The following is a 20928-nucleotide window of genomic DNA, read 5'->3' as shown; positions in this document are numbered from 1 at the left end:
TTTAACATACTCGAGTGAGAGATGGCGGTCAACCCTTCAACATTTCCAAGCCCATCGCAGTCAGGGTAAGGAAAAAAGGGGCAAAAATATGGTTTGATTTTAAAGGTTCGTGCAGGCAAATGTCTGTAATGTGTTTTATGAAGTTGTGCACAATGACACATCTAATGTGAGTAAATGAGAGTGAATTGTGAAAGACCCCCACTGCAGCTGGTTTTGATTTTTGTTACTACTGACAAGGTAAGGAACCAATCACATGTACCGAACAGAATTTAGTTTAAATGTATGAAGTACCCAACCGTCACACTGGAATAGTGGAGGACTACAAAATATTGTGTCATTGAAATTCCCCACAATTCTAAGCCCAAACCATGAAAAACAGCTGCATGTCTTGCGTGTGTCAGAATAAGCTGCAGCTCCGACTATCATCCACAAGAGGGTACACATTGGTTCGATGTGACGTGTCACTCCCTGTGTAAAAACAGTCGCTCTCTCTCTCTCTCTCCCTCCCATCACCCTCTGAAAGAGATGGGTGAGTAGGAGGGGTGCTGCAGTAAACAAAGGGGCTTTAGAGTTGAATAACCCCAGCTGGGCGAACATGCTGGCTGGGCTCCCTTTGTGTTGTCAGGGGTCACAGTGTTGTTCCAGTGAGCTGAGCATCAGCACTAACCACAGCTGGCATGCTCCAGGCTCTTATTGGCAAATCCCCCTGAGTCATCAGCAAGCTGCACCTCTTTGTCCCCAGGTTTAGCTGAGCTCTGTACCAACCCCACCCCACCCAACCCAAACCCACCCCCAACCCCCCACCCCACCCCCTTTTGGTATTATTCATTTCATATGAGTGTTTGCACTACTGTTCAACAACACCAGTGTGGGATACGCAGTAGCACGGTGACCAGGCAGCGACCACCGCAAGCTTGAAATGAAACTTACCCTTAATGCGATTAATACCTTGATTATCAATATCAAGTCACAGAGAATGCGTTGTTTGTTTGGGTTTGGCAGTGCAATAAACAACAAGATCACGCCAGGCCCACAACACAAAATTTAGGTTATTTTACAGCGTCAGTGCACAGTAACTATTAACTCATTATGTGAGACATTAGAGCTAGATTAGTTTTATTTTATCGGTACATGCTTCAGTGGTATTTTACTTTTGTTCAGTCTTTGTTTACAGACATCTTTGTATGTCATGTTGTATTTAAGAGCCCAGTCAGTGCAATGGAATCAGTAAGTGGCTTAATGTGTATTCATTTCAACAAACGTCTCCATCGCCATCATCAAAACAAGAATGGTCACAACCAGTTGGTAGTAATGATTGGATTAGTCACCATCATTACTTTGCAAATCCATATCCTCGGAATACTGAAGCGATGTGACTCGACTCGGAAGTTAAGAAAAGAGACCAGTGATATTTCGTCGCCTTCTTAAAATAATCGCCTGAGTCATTTTTTTTTAAGTTTATCGGAAAACACAAAAAAACATCACATGGAGCTGTTTTAGGCAAAAAAGAAAATATTTGTCAATACATGACTTAGACAGTTAATTTCAGAAGGTAGACAATTATAGAATTCACAGGGGACTACCTAAAAGAACTGTCATGATAGAAAAAAAAAATGAATACATTATTAAATAATCAATCTACTGTGAGGAGATATTTCAGTAAATTAATAGTGCAATAACAGTGTAAGGGGGTCATATGGGCTCTTCAGTAAGATCTGTTGTGTGTGAAATCAAAAGACAAAACAAATTTGTGATGTAAGACAGAAGGAGAGGTTTTAAACAGGTTTTTTTTTATTTTTGAGATTTATCAGTTTTATCGGAAGAAAAAAATGTGAATGCCGGATTTACAAATACAGAAGCTGCAACTTGGTCCCTGATCGTGTTGTGCCACATCTAACCCTGAATATACTTTATTAACAGATGAAATGGTCAAAGGGATGAGGCAGCACGGTGGTGCAGTGGTGAGCACTGTTGCCTCACAACAAGAAGGTTCCTGGTTCGAGTACCGGCTTGAGAGCTGGGTCTTTCTGTTTGGACATTGCATGTTGACCCTGTGCCTGCGCGGGTTCTCTCCGGTTACTCCGGCTTCCTCCCACATTCCAAAGTCATGCTCGAGGGAATGAGGTTATTTGGCCCTGCGACATGTCCAGGGCGTATCCCATCTCTTGCCCAATTGCAGCTGGGATAGGCTCCCCCTCCCCCTACCAACAAGATAAGCAGTAGAAAATGGATGGATGCTAAAAGGGATATCCACAGATTGATTGCAAAAGTCAGTTCAAGTCAGTAATTGGCACAGATGGGAATATACTGCAATTTAAGAAGATAAATGCAAACAAAGGAAACATAAGCACATTAAATAAAACAGCTCAATCAAATTAAACAAACAGGGGCAGAAGTTTATGAACCAAGACAGAGATAAGACACCAGATGAGAGAATTGGATTTTAGAAGCAGAAAGACAAGTTCAGCAAAAAAAAAACATGAATATTTCGAGTCCCTCCCCTTATCGTCATGTGATGTGTTTGTTTTTCACCTTGCATGTTTTTCCTGAATAGAAGTGTTTTTAGGTGTTTCTGTATTTGATTGTGCTGTGTGTAATTCTAGCGCACTTCCTTTCTTTCGTAAAATTGGTAACGTTGCTTCCTTAATATGTTGTTTTCTCTGTTTGTGTTTGTCCTCTTAAATATCAGCACATTTGCGCCTCTCCGTAAGCACACAAATATTAAAAGCAAATCATGCTCTATTACAGCAACTGTTCTCTTGATCTTATTGACCCTGATACTGCAGAAAAACTGTACCGTTTTGATCATTTCTGAGAATCTAGTGAAAGTCTTTTGTCAGAGATTTTTGTCACATTTTTGCCTTATCACCATGTGATTGATCATAAAACACAAAAAAATGCACTATGAAAATAATATTTTCAACAAAAGATGCAGTGTCAGTACATATCATTTAAAATATACAGTATCTTCTATAAATTCTGTCAATTCCAGAGTTGCAAGTTTGGTTTCTGCTTTTTATTTTCATCAGCTCAGACTTCCTCACAGTAATATTATAAACAATGAAGTGATTTGTTTTTTTTTATGAAATTTCTAATTTGCTAAGAGTGGAAAGAATACAACTGGATTACATTGTCATTAAGCAAAATGTTTTATTAATGCATAATGCATATTGAAGGGAGTGATGATCTAATACTCATAGACACGGCGGAAAGACCCCACAGTGGCATTCATGGCTGCCCATTCAGTGAAGCGGCGATAGTCTCCCTTCTCCAGTAGGTACTGACGTCCTCTGTAGTTGGGGAGCTCGTAGAAGACCCAGGCGCCGTCCAACACACGCGCGGAGTGGACCTCCCAGAGGTGCCAGCGCTCGGCCAGCTGGGTCACATCTTCAGTGCACTCCAGCATCTGACCATTGAAGTCGGGACGCTCAAAGACACGAATTCTGAACACGCCAGAGGTCTGCAAAACAAAGATCAGACCATCGCTTTTAATCTCTTCACCAATGGTGAAATACAAGGCTGTTTGATTCGGAGAGCAGTTGGTACATAAATTTAGGCAACAACTCCGAGGGTCCTGAAAATTGAAAGTTTGTAATCTCCCTACATTTCTAATACGTTTTGAACATACAGCACTGTCTTGAGCACAATAACATGTGTGAAATTGCCTGTACAGTCACAGAATATCAAACAAGTATCCATTAAACTGCTTTTACTCCAGTGGCATGGTCATCTCAGACTTTAAGACAACACTTGGGGGCATTAAAGTATCCCACCTTCGTGAGGGAACTGGTGTTGACCTACTCCCCACAATATCACAAATGTTAGTCTGCTAACCAAGCACATTATCTGCTAATGTTGCCTAAGGAAACCTAATTAGCATAATGTTAATATGCCCAAGGGGATTTTTTTCGTTTGCAAAATTCTAGTGACAAGACACCACAGAATTCAGCAGTAAGCCATCCCTGGGCAGTGTCCTTCCTCTCACTGAATATTCAGTGTTCTGTGCCTGATCATGCAAAGGTCTCTCCAGGACAAGGAAGAACAAAGATAGAGGTAGAGTTTATTGGCTAAGTTTCTAATAAAAAGGAACAAAAGCGCTTTAGTTTGAGGAAAAATCAGGTTAACATGACATTTCCACTTCTTTGAGTCACTTTCCTTATCAGCAATATTAAATACACATTTATAAAAAGCTTCTGAACTTACATTTCGAATAAAGCGACAGGACCTGATGCTGTCATTGTAGCCCATCCAGCGCTGGTAGTCAGGGTACTCGCCCCTGGTCAGGATGTACTGGTAGCCCAGGTAGTTGGGTCTCTCGTAGAGAACCCAGGCCCCGCTCTCCACACGAACAGAGTTGCAATGGCTGAAGTGAGTGTTCAGCTCAGGACAGTCACTGTTGCACTCATAATACTGACCTTGAAAGTTCCTGTCTTCATAAAAGATTATCTGTAGAAACAAAAATTGAAGGATGGAGGATATCACATGTGCATTCAAAATCCAAATCTAACAACAGCATCAATCAGAATAGTGATGGCATTGATATTTTATGGGTTTGAGGTATTAACCAGCCAAAATATTCTTTTAGCAGAGATTTTCTATTGTTGTTGGTTTGAAGTCCTTAGAGTCTGATGTTAGACCAACGTTAGACTTTAATGCCAACCTGATTTTCATTTTCACCTGAAATGTAATATCTGTTTAGATTAGTTTTAGTCATGTGCAACATTTTTCTAACATGCATTTGATGAAAGTTGCCAGCAGTAATATGGAAAATGCAACTGAACACAGGTCCAATGCAGAGCAGAAAACATAAGAATTTACAGCTACTGCTAATTTTCATAGATTTTGTAATTCTGAGTACTTAGCCTTGAAATTGTATATTTAGACATTAGCTGAATGTAAAATAAATGTTTAACAAATTAGATAGTACACTGTACAGGTATTATCGGCTTGTCTTTTTGCCTACCTTTCCAACACGGTCCATGTTTGGGCCTCACTCCGACTTTTGGTAATAGTTAATTTATCACACAATTCACATGCACAATATTCTCAACAGACCTGGACCAGATTTATATATACACAGTAGTAGTGGGCTCACTGATATGCACTGCCAAGGGCATCATTGTGATTTTAATTGCCTCAGCATTTGTTGTATATCTGCACAATAGCTGATCCTGCCATTGCGAGCGACTCTTGTTCTAGTGCCATTTGTAGATTGGTACGTCGATTCTTGGTATGCTGCTGCTGTTCTGCCTGCTTCTGGAAATTATAAACAGGATGACACTCATGTTCCACTGCCAGATACCACCTCATATTATTGCCTGCTATTCTAATGATGGTTAAAAATAGATTGCTCGCATTTTTGATAACCCCTCACAGTGGTTGCGTGCCACTCTTGTTTTCTGTCACCAAATGAACTTTACCCTTCTCCAAAAACTAACATCAAAGTCAAATAGTGCTACATGCACGCACATGATGGGGAAATTTGCCAGATGGTTGTTTTTGTTCAACTGCCATTTTGAGAGGTACATTGGTCCTCTTCTAGCATGCATCACTGGTAGGTTGTGACACCTTACAGGTCTGCTGACAAAGTCTGTTCCATCAGTTGTCAGCCTAACACTAACTATGCATGAGGGTGTTGCAAGACTCATCCTTTGAATTAGAGGGAGAATTTGTGCATTGTGGGGCAGCATGGTCGTGCAGTGGTTAGCGCTGTCGCCTCACAGCAAGAAGGTTCCGGGTTCAAGTCCCGGCTCGGGCACAGGATCTTTCTGTGTGGAGTCTGCATGTTCTCCCTGTTCCTGTGTGGGTTCTCTCTGGTACTCCAGCTTCCTCCAACAGTCCAAAGACATCAAGAGGGGACGAGGCTGATTGATACTCTAAATTGACCGTAGGTGTGGCTGTGAGTGTCAGTGGTTGTCTGTCTCTATGTGTTGGCCCTGTGATGGACTGGCGACTTGTCCAGGGTGAACCCTAGCTCATGTCCAAAGGCTGGGATAGGCTCCAGCCTCCCCAGAACCCCTAACAGGATAAGAGGTAGAAAATGGATGGATGGATGGATGGATGGATGGATGGATGGATGGATTTGTTCATAGGGGGAACAAAGTCTTGTAAAGAACAAAGCCTGTATAGAATCATGATGAGGCATCGTGTTTGGCATTTGAAGAAGTCATACATACGTATTTCAACCACTAAAAATTGGGATATGACTCCAAAACAGGAGTGGCACACCAGTATGCTGGTAATAAGTTTGAATCATATATCGTCATAACATATAACATACAGAAAAAAACATACACTATTTTGAGATGAAAATTACAGAAATTCAACAAATTATTCACTGATCCAAGAAAATTCTATTTTGTGCAACTGCTACTGAGGCTTATATGGTACACTCCATGCAGTTGGACTTTGCTGTCTGATAAATGTTTTCAGAGTTGGGATGCCCTTTCTCCAGCAGGAACTGGTGACCACAGTAGATTAGATGTTTTAAGAACCACAACCATTTCTACATTTTGTCCATATCAATGATCATGTTTCTCTCTTCTCTGTGTTGATTCACTTACACTCTTCTTTCAATTATTGCCATCCCTTTGGCAATAAAAGATGATGTTAATTGTGTAACAGTACAGATTAACTCACATTTAATTAATACGGATTTATTAATTTCATTAGCACTGGGATTAAGGCTTCAGGAGAGGTAGTGTAAACAACAACATCATCTGCATAGAGTGATAACATTTGACTTTCCTGGGCTACTGGTGTATCGTTGTTTTATATTCCACTTATTGCTTCAGTAAATGGCTTCTTGCATCCCTGTCGTTCAGAGGAAAACCTGATTATGATTCTGAGGAGGAGTATCAGCTCTCAGTTAGCATTATGGCCTTAGATGTTTTATTTTGCATTCCCTTTGCAGCCACCTTGGGTTTTTTGTTGTTGTTGTTGTTGTTGTTTTTGTAAACAGACTTCATCAATTGACTTTTTTCAGTAGGAACTGTCCTGACTTACTAAGACATAACTTTCACCCCATAAACCCGATTATGATCTTGTTTCCTGATGTCTCTCAGTAAGTCAGTTTTCCATTTTGAAATCCTTCTACAGCTCGGTTGTATTGTCAAAAGTAAATGTGTAAATGCCAGCACGTTGTATGCTTTGTGTTTACTTCCAGCTAAGATCTCACTATTGTGAGAGAAAGACCACCTGGACCATCTAACATCTAGATTCAACTAGGCAGGTCTGATCTCAGCTTATTTAGACATGTACTGATAGATAACACATTTTCATTTTAGTTGTAAATGGTGTCCAAGACATGAGAAAACAAACAAAAGAGAAAATAGAGAATGTATTGAGGTGAGAAAAATACACTTTATTTATTCGAGAACGCAAGACAGCTGAGATATGTTTGAGGGATTTAGAACTTTTATCACATAAGACTGTAAAATCAAGTTTCAGTTTCTGCTGTCTAATACCCTCCTCACAACTCAACTCACTCAAATTAATACTTAATACTCAAGATTCCTTTCCAGTATACCTTCTGTTATCTCTCTTGTGAAATCTAGGAGGAAAAAGTACCTTGACTGATTAATTGATAGATTGATTGATTACTTCAGTTTATTATAGTCTATATAATGAACTCAAAACATCCCACAATGCATCTTGAATAATAGTGCACACGTTGTAACTCTACCAATTAAGATTTGACTCAGCTTTTATTTTTGCTACACCACCAATGAGATTATGTGAGCAGTGTGTATGTGTTAGAATGCCTTTCAAGGGAGAACCCATTCCATTTTGGATTTTTTTTACATCAAATTTGGCTGAGATCCCTTTCCATGTGCTTGTCTGTCAACATATCTTGATGGACGTATGTGAAGGCTCTCCACTTTTTCAATCCATGATTTTAATGAAGCATCACCATACAAGCACCAACAGTCAATTTGCATTTCTTTATTTATTTGGGAAGATACAGTCAATGCATTTTTCACAAAATTGCATTGATTATGGATGGTGTTATATTTCAAACTTTCAAAATGTCCATTACGCGAACCATTCTGAAACAGGGATATTTTAATTGTGCTACCGTAACTATGTCATTAAGAGTGCAGATAAAATGACCCAAATAGTGTCTAAAAGCATTCATCAGCTTGCCTCTATATAGAACTACCTAGATAGAGTAGGGAGTGGTGGATGAGTGAATGATTTGGGATTCAGCCTCAGTCACATCAGGATTTTTTAAGGGTTGTTGAACCCTGCATGGTTGTCATTGCTATTCTAGAAATTTGTGATCATGCGGAACGATCCCACTGCCGGAGAGGTGGCGCCCCAGTCTGTATAATTGTGGTACTTGCCACGTTCCAGGAAGTACTGGCGTCCATGGTAGTTGGGCTGCTCGTACAGGACCCATGCACCATCCATCACCATACAAGAGTGGAACTCCCCAAACTTGAAGGCCTCATAAACTGACGGACAATCTTCAACACACTCTGCAGCCTGACCGCTGAAATCCTGCTTATCGTAGAATCTGATCTTCCAGGACTTTCCATACACCTTAAAAGAGCCAGATAATGACAAAAAACTTACATTAGTATAGAGTATGGCAATTTATCAACCTGTCTGTTCGTTATTAAGGTCACATCTACAAATGTGCTTCTTGGCTGTTTTCCTAGTATCCTTCAATAAAGGATGTGCATGGATATAATGCATCCTCCTGCCAAATCATGAGCCTTTTATCTCTCCTTTTTGTCTGTTGGCTTTTGACAGATTACTGCTTGGTTGGAGCACTCGCTGGCATTTCACTGGAGTTGGAAAACCTCCTGCACAAAATTAACCCAGAAATGTTCAAGAAAATTCTTGTTATGTCCCCTAAGTCACAGAATTTCATGCCAAATTTCATGCCACTATCTGACATGAAATCTAGTGCACATTTATTACACCACACTGGAACTGGTGTCATAACAAAATCACACAGTAATTGTTTTTTTCTAGCTGACTATACTTTCTAAAAGCTTACATTCTTGATAGAGCGACATGATTTAATGCTATCATTAAATCCCATCCAGGTGAAGTGGTCTGGGTACTCCCCAGGGCTCAGGATATACTGGTAACCAGTGTAGTTGGGATGCTCGTATAACACCCAGCAGCCGCTCTCCACTTTGATTGAGTTGCAGCGGTTGAAGTAAGAGCTCAGGTCAAGGCAGTCACCACTGCACTCATAGGTTCGGCCCTCGTAATTCGCATCTTCAAAGAACATAATCTGGATGGAAGGAAACAAAGATGAGTCCTGGCACCTAACTTTGGCAACGATACAAGAAATGCCGTCCCTTCATGCCAAGCTAGATCACAAACTGCCAAAAGATTTGGAGAAAAAAAACAGTTTTCATTCATTTCCCATTATGATCTAGCAAATCTTTTTAAAAAGTGCTCTTTACCTTCCCCATCTTTACTGATAATGTTGCCTGCCACCCAGCTGCAGTTGTGTTGTGGTTTATATCGAACTGCAGAATGTGCAGACGAAGGGAAGCTATTATCATCTAAATTACCTGATTTGCATATCAGCAAAATGGTCAAGTTTGATTTCTCTTTGTCCACATTTGATGGCCTTGTATCAAAGCATTGTCAAAACTCTAATGTGAAAGATAACTGTGTGGTTCTGTCCTGACAGAAGCATAAGTTTCTCTATCAGCTGTGTCAGCAGTTTGAATTTTAGAGAAAGAAATAACTTTCCAATATTTAGATTTTCCATCTGATGTTTGCACAACCAGAATCATCATCATGTGGGCAAACAACAATTCAGCAGCATGTTAATTCTAATACCTCAGGGCCCTCTTCCATGTCTGTGAACAGCAGTTGTGCATTAAACAAATTTTGCCTTCAAGTTTGCTTGTTCAGTCACCAGCTCCTCCCTTCCACGTGCCCTGCAGCAAGGACCTGGTTTGGCCAGCAACTTGCATGGTGTGTTACCATTGGTTCAAATGAGAGACACGTTTAAAAGCACTGCTTCATTTACCAACTCACACATCCTGACACATTGCGGACAACATATTTGTCAGGTTCTTGAGACGTCAGAAAATTCTCTCTCTGTACTGTGACTTTTCCAAAGATGCACATGTTTTAATGCCTGGAGCTGCAGTGCCCCCTCCTCAGAGATGAACTCACTGCAGTAATGATGGCCTGTACCATAACTGGGATGCAGCCACAATTCATGAATATTATGAAGTTATTTTGACTTATGCAAGTATTGTTTGAGAACCTTAAGGGTCATTGCTCGAATGCTGACTGAAGTTAGTGGATGGTGGTGCAGCAGAATGCATGTGGAGAGGAGACTTCTTTCGAGGAGAGATTTCCAAATCTTGTTCAATATTTGTTGAAGGACTCTTGAGAGCTGTCTGATGCAGTTCCATTGGAAACACTTTTTCCTGGTTTGTTAAATATTTGTTCTGGAATTTGAACCACTGAAATATCAAGTAAGTCGTGTGTTATTATTTAACCCTAACCCAAGGAGGTCTTGTTTTTCAGAAGTATTTGTCCGACTGTCAGGAGGGTTACTCTCAAGTTGAGCAACTCAATTTCAACAAACTTGATGGAGAGCTGTCGCATGGGCGGAGTAAGAATCCATTGCATTTAAGAGAAGATTCATTTGACATAGCGAAAAATGGCTCTTTTTTTTCTTTCTTTCTTTCTTTTTTTACTTTGGGTTTGGCTGAGTCCGAGTGCCCTCTAGTGTAATCTTGTTGCCCTGTCCTACAGATAGGCCCTGAATCCACTTTTGCTGGTTTATTTTATTCATTTTTTTAGTAGCACACAACCAGGAACCCCAGCAAATAAAGAAAATATGTAGTGAAATAATGAATATACAAACATAAACCCAAAAGTAACTAATTTTTTTCCCCCCACCTTGGTAAATTGTTGCAAATGTGTAAGTAATACTCAGAAAACATGATAACTGATACACATAAAGCATGACCACCGCTGTACTGTTGATTTTAATGTGACTGCAAGAAAATGTTGAAATGTTGGTGAAGAAAAGACACCTGCAGACATGAAATGAGTAAATTCAATTCTACAGGCATCCATGATTTGAACAGAAGAGACATGTTCAATTACAGGATAACCAGTCCCACGGAATCAGACAAAAGTCAAATAACTTTCCAAGTCTTCGTTTATTCTGAGATATTTAAAACCTGCAGCCCAGTTCTCCCTCCTCTCCTGACTTGTGTCTTCCATCCATTTCCCCACCCTTTGTTCTGGATCATGATGGCACAAATGAAATTAACAGAGATCGCAGAGCTGCTTATTCATCAGCTTCCAGATAATTTGAATAACAAAACCCTGTTACAGCGCGTATAAAGTATAAAAGCCGACTGGCAGCCACAGATTGTTGGACAGATTCCCACAAAGACAGATCATCAAACATGGGCAAGGTATGTAGAGCGGACAACAGAAAAATAAGCACTTTTCAGTTCAGGGGAAATACAGCTGACTCACAGCATAAAGGAAAATATGGCAAAAATTAAACTGACATAAAACAGTTTAGACGAGATGAATGTAAATTGATCAGTTCATGTAATTTGTTGATGCTTTTCGTTTCCAGATCATCTTCTACGAGGACAGGAACTTCCAGGGCCGCTCCTATGAGTGCATGAGCGACTGCTCTGACATGACCTCCTACCTGAGCAGGTGTGCGTCCTGCCGGGTGGAGAGCGGCTGCTTCATGGTCTACGATCGTCCCAACTACATGGGGAACCAGTATTTCCTCAGGAGGGGCGAGTACGCTGACTATATGTCTTTTGGCATGAGTGACTCCATCAGATCCTGCCGTTTAATCCCTCAGGTATGCAATTATCTATGACAAAAGAGAATTTGTGCAGCATTTGGTCTAAATTGTATATAAATTTATCGATGAATGAAAATAGTTATTTTAATTTCTCAGGAGTGATGTTCAATTAATAGAGTTTTGTGCTGTTTTGGCCGTTTTTTTAAATATATTTAATTTTTTCTGTACATACCACATTACAAAAAATGTTTCAAAAATGTAATTTTTACATCACTTTATCACCTATATTAATGTATCTGCATCACTGTATCAACAGAACTTGTGATGTGATTCGACCTCTCTGGTGTAATGGTGTATAATGTTTCCATTCTGATCAATTTTCTGTGCGTATTCACCAACAGCACAGAGGATCGTACAGGGTGAGGATCTACGAGAGGGAGAACTTCCAAGGCCAGAGCCATGAGCTTTTGGACGACTGTGACAACATGATGGATCGTTACCGCATGTCCGACTGCCAGTCCTGCAACGTGATGGACGGCCACTGGCTGATGTACGAGCAGCCCCATTACAGAGGCAGGATGGTGTACCTGAGCCCCGGAGAGTACAGGAGCATGAGAGTTCTGGGATACAGCGGCATGAGGCTCAGCTCCATCAGGCGTATAATGGATTCCTGTTGAAGATGAGAACCATAATTGAATTTCAAATAAAATGAAAGAGAAGTCAAATGCCAGCCTGTCATCTTTTTATCTTGTTTCACAGGAGAAGAAGTAGAGTATCTGTTAGGTTTAAATCTACTTCAGTGGCTTTCATTTTGCAAATGTTAAAGAAGTCTTTCCAGCAGCTAAATCACACATTTGTCATAAAGCTAATTGTGTAACTGGTTTAAATCAAGTCCTAGTTTCTATAATTATTGCACAAAAACCAAAAATGGACACCTCAATACCGAATCTTCACACGTCTCCTTCGGGAATCCAGAGTGAGCCGTATAGAAACAGACTCCAGAAAGATAAAGAGTATCCATATGTAGAAAAAATGTGTGGAGACGTAATGCAGCCGCTGTAATAAACTGTCACACAGCAATCAAGTGTTTCTAGAGTGTGAGCCATCACCAGGGGGGCTCCAACAGAGGGCATGAATGAAAATATGAGAACATTACACCAGTTACAGTCGGAAGTGTGGCCATCATGTAGAACCGCCTACTGTAGATATGTGGGATTCGGTTAAAGATGTGATGAAGACATACAGCATGGTCCAAATGTCTTAGACAGCCAAAACATATCAAATAGTATTATTAGGTTTCCTTGACTGAATTTATGAGTGTATCTTGGATAAAATAACGTAAGAATACCATTAGCAACTTAGCAAAGTAAAGGAAGAAGGTGAGGATGTGTGAGCAGGTGCCTAAGATTAAGGTTTCCTTGAGAGAAACCCCACCATGTACAACCTTTAAAATCCTCTAGATTAGTAAAACCAGTGTGACCATTCGAGGGAGCTTAAAACACCAGTTGAGACACGTGTTGTTATTGGGGTCATCTGGAGATCCAAGAAAATAGATTAAAGGGGCACCAAAGTCCAAAGATGATTGAACCATTGTTGTTGTTGTTTTTTTTAAACTTTATATTCATAAGGGTGTGCTGCAGTTACATTTTCATTGGACTACTTTTTGCCTCATGACATAATACAGGATGGATCCACGTTTGCTGCTGATCTTTTTCATGCTTCATTGTGCAAATGTAGACGCTCACAATGGAGATATGAAATGAATTGTAATTAGCTGTTCTATGCATCTGTTTGTAATTGGTGGCATGGTTCAACTTTTTAATTTTCATTTTACTTTGTTAGGTGGAAAAATATGGATGTGCGTGCATGCGTGTGTGTGTGTGTGTGTGTGTGTGTGTGTGTGTGTGTGTGTGTGTGTGTTGTGCGTGTGCATGTGTGCATAGGGAGTGGTGTGAGTTAATAATAAAGAAAAAAAGAATAACTTTTCAGTGACTTAATATCAAAATATTTGTTAATTTCATTTGTAATCCAAGAATAAGTATTACAGTAGTACGCAGCACTCAGACAAACACACCAGGATGTCTGATATGTACACCCACACAGTCAACTAATTATACCATGCACATAAATATCTCCCTGCAATCCATAATTATTCATTTGGTTTGTTTTATTTTAACATTTTTTTATCATTATTACGTAACTGTTTTTTTATTGTATTTACCTATTATTGGTATTATTACATACCCTTACTATATTATTGGATAAGTAGTCAGATTTTAGATTGAACTTGTTTTTTAATCCTATGCATGACCCTTTTTAAGGATTTGGATTTGTTCTGTTATTTGATTCTTTTAACAATTTTTCTTGTTTTTGCTCAATGCAATCCAAATCCAATCCATCAATAAATAATATGTGTAATACATCAATACGGGAAAAAGATGGACAAAACCTGCAATGTTGTGGGAAAAGAAGATTATTTCAAAGTAAATTTCCAGTTTTATATCATTGTTCTGAAAACAGTTTTTGGTCATAAGCAGGGTTGAGATAAGAAACTGATACTATGATATATTGTGGTATTTCTCTTGTAATGCATAATCAATACATTGGAAGCAATATTTCATTAAAACAATGGGTATTACATCAGAGCCCTTGCCATTTTCCCTTGGCGTCTCTGCCAAATTGACATCACAATGCAGTGAATAAATGCATAATTCCTACAGTTTGCTTACCTATAATGTATAGTATGTTTGTGTGTCCTACAAAATATTGATTTTCATTGTAGTAATCTCTTTATTCACCCACTTCGCTATCACACCGAAGAAATAAACATCCACTAACAGTCCGCCAACTCATTTTTCACACTTCTAAACCAGCTGGTTTTATGCTGCCTGCTGTGTGTACTGTTTCCACCAATGAATGTGGACAAAATTATACCTCTCCTTCTCCCTTTGCACTCGTCTTCCATGAGACATTATAATAGTGGCGGTAAAGAAACAACGTTTTGGTTTTATATTTGAGGACTCTAATTGGATAAAATTGCTGCAAAGACCCTCCTCCAGTGGGAGGGAAAATTTGGAGGGGAAATGCGTAGATATTTACAGATGTAATCTTATTACATTGTGTCATAAAAATGTGTTTTTCATGGCTGAAGGAGGGCAACACCCACAAGAATTTTTTTTTTTTTTACATATTCAAGAACAAAAGGAATATAATGGTGTTTTTAAATAATCCAAATACATTTTTTATAATTTCATAACAATTTAATCATCCTGTAGCACGTAAAACTCATACAAAGTTAGTGACACAACATGTTCATCCGACAAAGCTGATACTGCAGATCTTTATTTTACCTTCTAATTCAACAAATGAACCTGAGTTTTTATTACCTCAAATTTTGATATTGAATATGATACATAATCATACAGTCAAAAATGTGATTTCTATGATGAATTATGGACCCAGGTGATGGAGTGATGAGCGTGAATACAACAAAGGGTTTGTTACCACAGACAAAACACTGACAATACAAAGAGTCCCAGCTGATACCTTTGCAGCTGTCATCCATCTGTACCCCATACGAATGCCTCTTTTGGCTCTGCCCCAGGTGCATACAGTCTGGAATAATGACCATTTACAGACTGATTTAACAAACATTATAGCCCTGTATGCTAGCTGCTGAGTAAGACGTTCAAACAATGGCTCCATAGATCATTTAGCTATCATGTTGGGTATAAAAGAGACCCAGTGTGGGCAAAGTACCAGTGCAATCAGGGATTGGATTGGACACCAAGATGGGCAGAGTAAGAGAGCATTTTAATGTTATCATTTAGGCTGATATAAATATATATGCCAAATCATATTGTTAACATAGAGAAATGGTTTTAAAATGTTTTATCTTTCATTTTTAAGATCATCTTCTACGAGGACAGGAACTTCCAGGGTCGCTCCTATGAGACCAGCAGCGACTGCGCTGAGCTGACCTCCTACTTGAGCCGCTGCAACTCCTGCAGGGTGGAGAGCGGCTGCTTCATGGTGTATGAACGTCCAAACTTCATGGGCCACCAGATGCTGGTCAGGAGAGGAGAGTACCCCGACAACCAGCGTCTGATGGGAATGAGCATGAGTGATTGCATCCGTTCTTGCCGCATGATCCCCATGGTAGGAACATTTAAAGATCCATTATCATATATATCTCCAACATGGCTCCTGATCATAAAATAGTCTGTTTATTTACCATTTTACAGCACAGAGGTCCATTCAGGATGAGGATCTATGAGAGGGAGAACTTTGGAGGTCAAATGAATGAGCTGATGGACGACTGCGACTCCATCCAGGATCGTTACCGCATGTCTGACTGCCAGTCTGCTCACGTGATGGACGGCCACTGGCTGATGTACGAGCAGCCCCACTACAGAGGCAGGATGCTCTACCTGAGGCCCGGAGAGTACAGGAGCATGAGAGACATGGGAACAGGACCAATGGACATGAGGATCGGATCCATCAGACGCATCATGGAATCCTGTTAGATGGCTCACACTTGAAATTGTAATCGATTCATATTAATAAATGGTTCATATCTACAACTAATTTTCCAATTCATCATTCATGTTGACTTTCTAAGCTTCAACCACAAAATTAGAGAGAAAACTGCATAAATGATCATAATGCAAAAGTAACGCTACTATTTGAAATTCTGCCCTCAAAGCCATATGACTCATGTAGTAATTTTAAGTATTTGTTTTTACATGTATCCTGCAGTTTCTCCAATACAACTGAACAACTTGTTTAATTGTTCTAATATAGAACAAGGAAGCTCACCTTTAGGACAGGGATATATTCAAACATGTCCACTAGTAGAACCATAAACAATCTTGTTACAGATAATCCATAATGTTGTTATTTTATTTAATTTCTTGCCAGTTTCTCCTTGACACTTCATCAAACAGAGTAATGCTGTCCTCTGCCACTGCATTCAGAGCGAAGCAGAGTTTGTGTAGGAGGACCAGTTCTTCTCAACGCCGTCCCTAAGTGTTATTAAAACAATTCAAGCTGTGAGTAAAATATATCAATGGGTATTCGTTTTCGAATTGTATTAATTAACAATAGCTGAAGAATGCAATTGAATTTCTGCTCCGGTTGCCTGGAATGGACTTAAAAAAAAATCTCAAACTGCAAGCTCTCACCACCATATCTGATTTTAAAACACAGACTTTGGACATTTCAAAGACAGAAATGGGACAATGTAATTGTTTTGCTGGATAATGTATTCACATTTCCATGAACCTGACCTTCTCTCCTCAGTTCCTCAGTGACCCTTTGTAAAGCCCAGCCTCCCCCTGCCTCCTTGCTTCGACTTTTATCAACTTTTGGCCTTGTTTCACTGTTCGTTTTGTCTCTGTACCACGTTGCTTTGTTTGTTCTTGTCTGATTTTGTGTTATTTTGCTTGTTTTAGATGTTGCCATTTTGGCCAGGTCTCGCTCGGAAAAGAGATCACCTGATCTCAAGTGACTACCTGGTAAAATAAAGGTTAAAAAAAATGTACACAAAATAGACGTGTATTGCATTGTCATGTTTTGGTTTTTCCACTATTAAAGTTTCAGTAGCAGATCTGATGCTTTTAATGGATGATTTTCACAGACAGTCCTTGTTGAGGCCAGAAATTTTCTGACTCCAGATTAAATACTAGACAGAGATATAAGTTTATTTTCAGAATCAAGAAAAAAAGGCACACTTTTAAAAAAAAAAATTCTTGTTTCTGTTTTCCTGCAGAGGCTGAGAGTAAAGGTTTTAGGGGATGTTGACAATTAGGTCAAGTTTTTCAGAAAAACCTCAGTTTTTACTGAAGGACGTTACTTACACAACGTCATAAGATATATTTTTTCGGCTTTTTCGAGATATTTTTAGGTCTTAGTCATTTTATGCTATAGTTCTATTGATAGTGGAATCACGTTCATAGAGAATTCATGTGTCACCATGTTATGAGAGCAGATGGAGTGATGGAACAGTATTTAATCTTTGAATGTTTCAATGTCACGTTTGAGTTGGCATCACAAATGCAACAAATGGCCTCAATAGTACTAGTTGATAATGAAGTCATACTACAGCAGCCAGACATTGTTGTGTAACACAAAGACAGAAAGTTGAATAAAGGCGATTAATGATTCATATCTCATCTCATGCTTAGAAATATAAACACTTGTTCAGGGCACAAACAAAAAAATCCATTTAGATGCCACACCCAAAAAAATATGCGCAACTGAAACTAAAAAAAATGTGTAATTACCTGACAATAGAATAGAAAGAATAAATAAATATTGCATTAAATAGGATGTTAAATGAATGAGATGAGTAAATGAACAGGTAAGAGCAAAAGGTAAAAAGATAAATAAATGAATATTAACCGTCATAAAATTACATCGTAATAAATAGAAAGATAAATAATAATCAGAATGTGATGCAAAAACTAGTTAAACTTTCTTAAGTTTATAAACAGTCAACAAATAAGTGGAATAAAATTCAATTAAAAGCCAGATTAAAGAGGCGGGTTTTAGTTTTGCTTACACCAGTGAGTCCAGTTTCTTCAATGACATGAAGGAAATTGTTGTGGAAACCGAATACTTTTTCAGATAAGATATCTTCTCCTTGTCAAGCTTTATAAAAACTTCTACATAATTACACACGTGCATTAAGATTTCGTACGACATCACCCCGTAACAGGAAATGATGTACACTCAATGTGCTTTGTCATCTATTGTGACCAATAATTAGTATTTTATCATCTAGTGAGTGATTCGCTACAGAAAAGGCTGTCTCTGTATCTTCTTTATGTCACAGCACTGTGCTGCATGTATCCAGTAAATGCCTACATGCATTTCCACCGGATAATAACCCTTCAACCACCAGACCGCTCAGTAGGCTGAGTCAGGGTTTTGCACATTGAAGCTCAACATACAGTTTTTTTAAACTCAGTATAAAAGTATTATTTGTTTGTTATTACCCATTTGTGGATGACACATTTTTGCAAAATCACAAAAACCTACATTTTCAAACAAGATCGACTAATTAATAGTGTCTTGGTAACACAAAGTCCTATGTCCACCAAACTTTTGGATTCTTATTTTGCATGCTCACACTGAGCCTTTGGAACAAAGCTGGTGTCGCTGTCACTATGAGACAGCCAAACTGAAGGTAAATCATATCCAAATGTTGATAAATCCAATTAATAAGTCTAATCTGTACCAACCCCTCCGACACTGACAACAAAATTACACATCTCAGCCACTAGGTGGCGCTTATGCAGGCTACTGTGAAATGTCCAAAACAAAATCTACTAATACGCAATAAAATTTGCAGTAGAGTTGCAGAGTGGGTCATCAGTGCGGCATGGTTCAGAGGTAGAGTGGCCGTCTAGCAACTGAAGGGTCACTGGTTCTTCACTTTATGGTGATTGCGTAAAAGTGCTCTTGAGCAAGATACAGAACCCCTGACTACTCCTCATGAGTAGGCTGGCACCTTGCACAGCAGTCTCCACTGTGTGTGTGTGTGTGTGTGTGTGTGTGTGTGTGTGTGTGTGTGTGTGTGTGTGTGTGTGTGTGTGTGTGTGTGTGTGCGTGTGCGTGTGCGTGTGTGTGTGTGCGTGAATGGGTGAATGAGCTAATGTTCTAAAGCTTTGAATAATGTTAAGGTACAAAGGAGTTCTATAAAAATGAATCCATTTATAAAATAAAAGAGCCCATCTATGACAGCACCCAGAAATTTCAGGTTTCCCCCACTTGGTGGCATTACTATCTAGGTAAATACATAACTCCCACAATGAATGTTGAACAACCCAAAATCTTACATCCACTTAATTCCTGATGTAAGCTGTCTGGTTATGTAGGCCGTTGCCGTACCCACTTAAAAATGTTATCCGCAAAATTGTAAGAAATGTGAAACAACTTTTCTTAAACTCTTAGGGGATGTCCAATGTGCACGCAACATGCAGACATGATCTTTAGCCACGCATGGTAAGATGTCGTCTTAAGAATTTTGATAACAGTAAAACAACAAAAGTGACTTTCCCGATTAACATGCAAAGTATTTCAGAGGTGACAGATTACTTACTGAACATCTGTACCAAATTAGGTGCCAATCAGTCAATAGGTGGCACTGTTGCACATAATTGTGTAATATGAAAAATGTACTTTTTCAAACTCCATGGCCGTTTGCTCTCAATTTGGGCACATCTTTACATAAATAATGTAAATAAGGTCAGAGTTGCATCATATCTAGTAGAAATAACGATATTTCCTTCCCTTCCTTTATCAATCCCATCTTTATATCCCACTTAAGTTTTAGTTTTATTCACATTTTGGAGGGCCTAAGAGTTAAGGATCAAACAATGACGTACTGGGACTGATGTAAATATTCTGAAATGTCTCGACTTTATTGTTCACGCCAATTAATGAGTAACCCTTTTCAATCAGTCAAACCCATTTGATTATCTAAGGTCAAATATAAACAAACTGTGTATCTCCTAAACCCTTATTTACCAACTTGAAAATCAATGAAATGTAACATCTAAGTCCACAAGGCAGACTTCTACCAAACACTGTGGAGATGTGCAGCATGGGCCAAGAAAAAAAACAATTACAATTTTGCAAACAACATTTTCGCAAAACGGCAGTGCTGCGGCACTGTCACCTCACAGCAAGAAGGTTCCGGGTTCGAGGCCAGGCCGAGTTCCTCCATGGGTTCTCTCTGGTACTCCAGCTTCCTCCCACAGTCCAAAGACATCAAGAGGGGACGAGGCTGATTGATACTCTAAATTGACCGTAGGTGTGGCTGTGAGAGTGAATGGTGGTCTGTCACTATGTGTTGGCCCTGCGATGAATTGGTGAACCATCCAGGGTGAACCCCGCCTCTCACCTGAATGCTGCTGGGATAGGCTCCAGCCCCCCCCCCATGGGTTTCATTGAGTTCACTTTGGAGAAGGTATGCCCTCTCTGTCTATCATGAGAGGTCCAAGTCCAAGTGGACCAGTGGACCATTGACCAGTACCAGTAGTGGTACATATCTCTCAAACAATATCTCAAAGGATTCTTGATTCTTCCAAATGTCTACTTGTGACTTACCACATTACCCCTGTGTTAACCTTCTTAATCTTTTTTACCTTTAC

General features: G+C 39.4%; 4 protein-coding genes across 4 annotated transcripts; 2 read left to right on the top strand and 2 right to left on the bottom strand.

Annotated features, from left to right (window-relative positions):
• Positions 1 to 3153: 3153 nt before the first annotated feature.
• Positions 3154 to 5034, bottom strand: LOC147252424 (gamma-crystallin B-like). The gene is made up of 3 exons (XM_086220742.1): positions 4964 to 5034; positions 4204 to 4446; positions 3154 to 3460 (listed from the first exon to the last, which is right to left on the bottom strand). Exons 1-3 carry the CDS (start codon positions 4979 to 4981, stop codon positions 3188 to 3190), a joined length of 534 nt encoding a protein of 177 aa, XP_086076868.1. The 5' UTR covers positions 4982 to 5034; the 3' UTR covers positions 3154 to 3187.
• A 2523-nt stretch (positions 5035 to 7557) lies between these two features.
• On the bottom strand, positions 7558 to 9446 carry LOC147252423 (gamma-crystallin M2-like). Its single transcript, XM_086220743.1, has 3 exons — positions 9426 to 9446; positions 9008 to 9250; positions 7558 to 8544 (listed from the first exon to the last, which is right to left on the bottom strand). The coding sequence occupies exons 1-3, from the start codon at positions 9432 to 9434 to the stop codon at positions 8269 to 8271; spliced, it is 528 nt and encodes a 175-aa protein (XP_086076869.1). The 5' UTR covers positions 9435 to 9446; the 3' UTR covers positions 7558 to 8268.
• Positions 9447 to 11391: 1945 nt separating this feature from the next.
• Positions 11392 to 12493, top strand: LOC147252422 (gamma-crystallin M3-like). The gene is made up of 3 exons (XM_086220744.1): positions 11392 to 11417; positions 11588 to 11827; positions 12172 to 12493. Exons 1-3 carry the CDS (start codon positions 11409 to 11411, stop codon positions 12445 to 12447), a joined length of 525 nt encoding a protein of 174 aa, XP_086076870.1. The 5' UTR covers positions 11392 to 11408; the 3' UTR covers positions 12448 to 12493.
• A 3051-nt stretch (positions 12494 to 15544) lies between these two features.
• LOC147252421 (gamma-crystallin M3-like) lies at positions 15545 to 16337 on the top strand. Its single transcript, XM_086220741.1, has 3 exons — positions 15545 to 15570; positions 15680 to 15928; positions 16015 to 16337. The coding sequence occupies exons 1-3, from the start codon at positions 15562 to 15564 to the stop codon at positions 16294 to 16296; spliced, it is 540 nt and encodes a 179-aa protein (XP_086076867.1). The 5' UTR covers positions 15545 to 15561; the 3' UTR covers positions 16297 to 16337.
• Positions 16338 to 20928: the final 4591 nt, after the last annotated feature.

The sequence above is a fragment of the Aulostomus chinensis genome, chromosome 12 (assembly GCF_037954235.1).
Source record: "Aulostomus chinensis isolate RoL2024-O1b breed Wild chromosome 12, RoL_Achi_v1.0, whole genome shotgun sequence".
Classification (NCBI taxonomy): Eukaryota; Metazoa; Chordata; class Actinopteri; order Syngnathiformes; family Aulostomidae; genus Aulostomus; species Aulostomus chinensis.
The sequence above is the reverse complement of the archived record's forward strand: the minus strand, read 5'-3'. Positions and strand labels throughout refer to the sequence as shown.